General features: G+C 34.5%; 1 protein-coding gene across 1 annotated transcript; it reads right to left on the bottom strand.

Annotated features, from left to right (window-relative positions):
* Window positions 1–616: 616 nt before the first annotated feature.
* On the bottom strand, window positions 617–1549 carry LOC149261819 (putative clathrin assembly protein At5g57200). Its single transcript, XM_089371255.1, has one exon. It carries the CDS (start codon window positions 1547–1549, stop codon window positions 617–619), a length of 933 nt encoding a protein of 310 aa, XP_089227381.1.
* Between the last annotated feature and the right edge of the window lie 2649 nt (window positions 1550–4198).

The raw sequence follows: 4198 nt of genomic DNA, 5'->3' as shown, positions 1-4198 counted from the left end.
ATTAAATGTGTTAATTCATGACTATGAAGATTGTGCATTGTAATTTTCTCCTTCTCAAAGAGCCTCTCTAGCGTCATTTTAAAGGTATTACAATTTTATGGGGTCAAAAGAATTCTGCCATGTGGTAGATTTTGTTGGACATGGTGAATGTTTGACTCTAATTGTTTCTTTCCAATCCAAGAGAGACATAAATAAATTGGCTTCTGATCTGATTTCAAATCCCACAGCTGATCTCCAACCAAAACTTTTTCCATTTTCTCCTCAAAGTTCGATGATTGTGGACAATAAAGCCTTTAAAAATACACTTTTCCCGAGTTTCTTTGTTAGTAGCTTTGAGAAGCTAGTCTTCTGGAGCAATCTAATATTGCTATCCCAATCATTATGTGTATCTAGTTCATGAGCGTCCTAAGCAGTATTCTTGGATGATGTTGACAGCTCAAAAGTCCATTATTGTCTTAGAATTAGTTATAGTTGAAGGAGACACATTTTCATTAGCAACCCCACGGGTTTCCAATGACTTGTCTTCTAATGCTTCACCTGTTGACACAGCTGGCACAACTAGCTGAGTAGGTTCCTTATCTCCTGTATGAGGACTCTCCTCGGCCTTGGCTGTTGATTATTTGGCAGATGTTTTGTCCTCACAACTATAAACCTTATTCTCCATTTTAGCCAAGGCTGACTCTGAAGATTTCACTACATAGGGCAAGTCAATGTTACCGCGTGGTGAAAGCATTCTGCAGTTATCATAAAACTCCGAAAGTCTGTCACACTGCTGGTAAAATCGTTTATAAATACTCATGATGAGCCTTACAACTTTACATTTGGGCATGCCAGCCATGAAGCAATCTACCAGGTTCTGTATAAAGTGGTTAATCGTTCCATAAATATTTAGGCATTCCTTCACCAAATCGAGGTCGTACTGAAATAGTGGGTTTCCCACCACGCAGATTCCCTGAAGGCAGCAATTTAAGAGGCAGCACAGTAGTTGTTGCAGAGACGGCAAGCTTATCAAAATGTAATCCACGTCCAAATACATTGTTCTATGTTGGAGACTTTCAGACTCAATGTTACAGTTGAAATTCCTGCTACATCGCAGTCTTTGGTCGAGGTAAGCGGAGTATTTGTGCACCCACAGAGAACAATGGGAGGCAAAGGGGGTGGAGAAATCGTGGAATTGTTGCGACGTGATGGCGAGTAGTGTTGCATGAGAAGAGTGCTGGATGTCTTCTTCTTCCTCCTCAATGAAAATGCAGGAATTAGCATCTCTCATCAATCGATGAATGAGCGCTAGCTTTTTCACTGCGACCATCCAGTATTTCGTTCGCCATAAACGTTCTTCTACCACGCGTTTTAGTCGTGATCGTGACGGAGCAGAGTCTGTTGCCGACATGGCGGTGAGAACATGTTTTTCCTTGGGAGGGCTGTAATTCCGCTCGGTGGCTTTGACAACTGCTTCGTCAATGAAAGCCATGGGGCTCTTCAGCTTGGCAAACCCCATGGAAGCAACGTCCTTAATCACCCCGGTTGCTTTCTTCCATCGCGAATCCATCTCCCCTGCACGCAACCTATTTCCTTCCGCCTCTAGCTTATAAGAGCCGCATGAATTGGCATCTAACTAGGTTTCCTATAAATTAGTTTTAAATATTATTTTTAATTAATTTTAATATTTGTAAATTCTCCATAATAATATATTTTAAATAATAACAATTTTTATATTAAAATAACTATAAATTTTTAATGTGAATAATAAATAGTATAGTCGAACTTATGGACAAAATAGCTTTTGTCCTAAGAATTTCTTAATATAATTTCAAGTAAAACTGTGATTTTAGGTTACTAAAATACATTTTTGGTAAAAAATATATTAATACTTTAGCAAAAAAATAACATAGACTCAAATTTATTCTTTACCTAACTTAATCAAAATTAACTTAAAAAAACTCAAATTTATTCTCTAACTAATTTAATCAAAATTAACTAAAAATATGATTTCATTTATAAATTAAGCTATTCCATAAAAAAATATGATTTCATTTATAAATTAAACTATTCCATAATAAGTTAGATAATCTTCGGCATAATCACATAATCAATCTTGTGTCGACGCGTTTCGAACCAACCAGTGTGGTTCATCGTCAGGACAAGTTGAGGAACTAATCTGGCTAAGCGTGAATAAATAGCGTGTGCAGAGACTCCAACAGCTATAATGCTAACGGCTACTTTTGACCGAATGAACTTGGTCAAACCACCAACCTCGGTAATAGGTATAATATTATTATTATCTAAAAATCAAATTCTGTTGGTCATTAAATACAGTAATTAATCTATATTTAATTCCTATAAAATACAAGTACTAATCTATATTTAAATAAGATGGTCATTATATTTTGTAACATATATTAATAAAACTATAATTAATTATTATAAAATACTAGTAAAGGTAATACTCCTAGTTATTTATAGAATCTAGTTATGTTCGGTAATTGTGTAATAATTAATCTATATTATAAAATATAAGTATTAATCCTTATTTAATTAAGATGGTTCTTAATCCCATAATATATTAATAATATATATTTAATTAAAAAATACAAGTAGAGGTAATCACTCATATATACTTTTAGAATCTAGTTATGTTAGGTAATAGGGTAATGATTATTTAATGGTCTTAGGTAATATAATATTTAAATATATTGGTCCAATAAAATAATAAGTTATATATATTTTTCAAATAATCAATTTATTAATAAATTAAATTAGAATGTAAACCATTAATCAACCTAGAATTTAGTTATAGTATAACCAATAATATCGTTATATCATCAATTAGATCCATATTTATTATAAATTAACCCAGACCTTAGGTCAAATTACTATTACCTATAAGAGCTTACTATAATATATGGTAGAAAGTTTACTACTATACTAATCATAATCTATCTTAAAGGTCTAATAATCATCAAATCTTAATACATAATTAATTATTCCAAAATTTTTACTCAAGTTAATAATGTCATTAATACTTGTACGGTTAACAAAGGGTTATTTTTATGGTTGAGGGGCTAGGAGGACAAGGCCGGGACCCAACAACTGCTAATCTTCCAGCCATCATCCCTATTAAGGTTGTTTGGCCTTTTCTCAATCTCTAGGGCCTCTCTAAATTTGCGATGGTGAAACTGCGCAATTTTGGCAATGACTTGAGCCTCCTCTATACATACATGATGCATAGTTTTTCCCGCATGCTCAGCCAGGGCTGAGGACTTGGTCCTCCCATGCCTTAAGTCAGCCGAATGCTCGCTAATCCGCTGATTAATAGAGCGACCAGGCTCACCAATATAAGGGGTCCCACAGGAACAGGGAATGAGATAGACACCCTTCATGTCCCTAGGGTCAATCGGGTCTTTCACCGACCTGAGGGATCCACGGATAGTATTGAGAGGTCTAAAGGTAGTGGGCACATCATACTTCCTCAGAATCCTTGCAATCCTGTCCGTGGTTCCTTGGATGTACGGAATGTTCACACCCATGGTATGATCATTGGGAGCTTTCCGGATCGAAGGCTCCTTCTTGGCCCTGAGGAATGCTTTTTGACCTAAGTGCCTATCATAACCATTCTTCTCGAAGACCTCAAGGAGGTGAGCCTTTTCCGCTTCCAGGCTCTCCTCATCCGAAATTCTAACGGCACGGGTGGCAAGCGTGCTAAGGACACCTAACTTCTGAGCAGGGAAATGGTGTGAAGAAGCATGCAAATATAGTTAATGCACAGTTAATATAGTTAATGATAGATTTTTCGGCGAAAATCAGATGGTTTCTCATGTGATTTTCGCCGAAAAATCTATCATTAACTTGTTATGGATCACAGAAGTCTCAACTCAACAATAATATACTTTGAAAAGGTTCTTTAAACCTTATGCTTTGGTGAATGCACAGTTTAATTTTATCTATATATGTGGGATTGTTTTGGTGAATGAACGCTTAAAGTTTTAAATAGGGGTGTTTTAATATTTCCAAAGTATATTTGATATTATATATATATTTCTTAAATTACTAATTTAGATTAATAAATTTTATTTTATGACATAAGAGTTAGTGTAAATATTTCTTATCGGGTTTTAAAATATAAATATATATATATATATATATATATATATATAATTATTTGAAAATTTTATATTAATGTGATTGGGCGTATTAATGA

Source organism: Pinus tabuliformis, chromosome 6 (genome assembly GCF_031772625.1).
Source record: "Pinus tabuliformis cultivar Carrire ecotype Pingquan chromosome 6, CPIR1, whole genome shotgun sequence".
Classification (NCBI taxonomy): Eukaryota; Viridiplantae; Streptophyta; class Pinopsida; order Pinales; family Pinaceae; genus Pinus; species Pinus tabuliformis.
The sequence above is the reverse complement of the archived record's forward strand: the minus strand, read 5'-3'. Positions and strand labels throughout refer to the sequence as shown.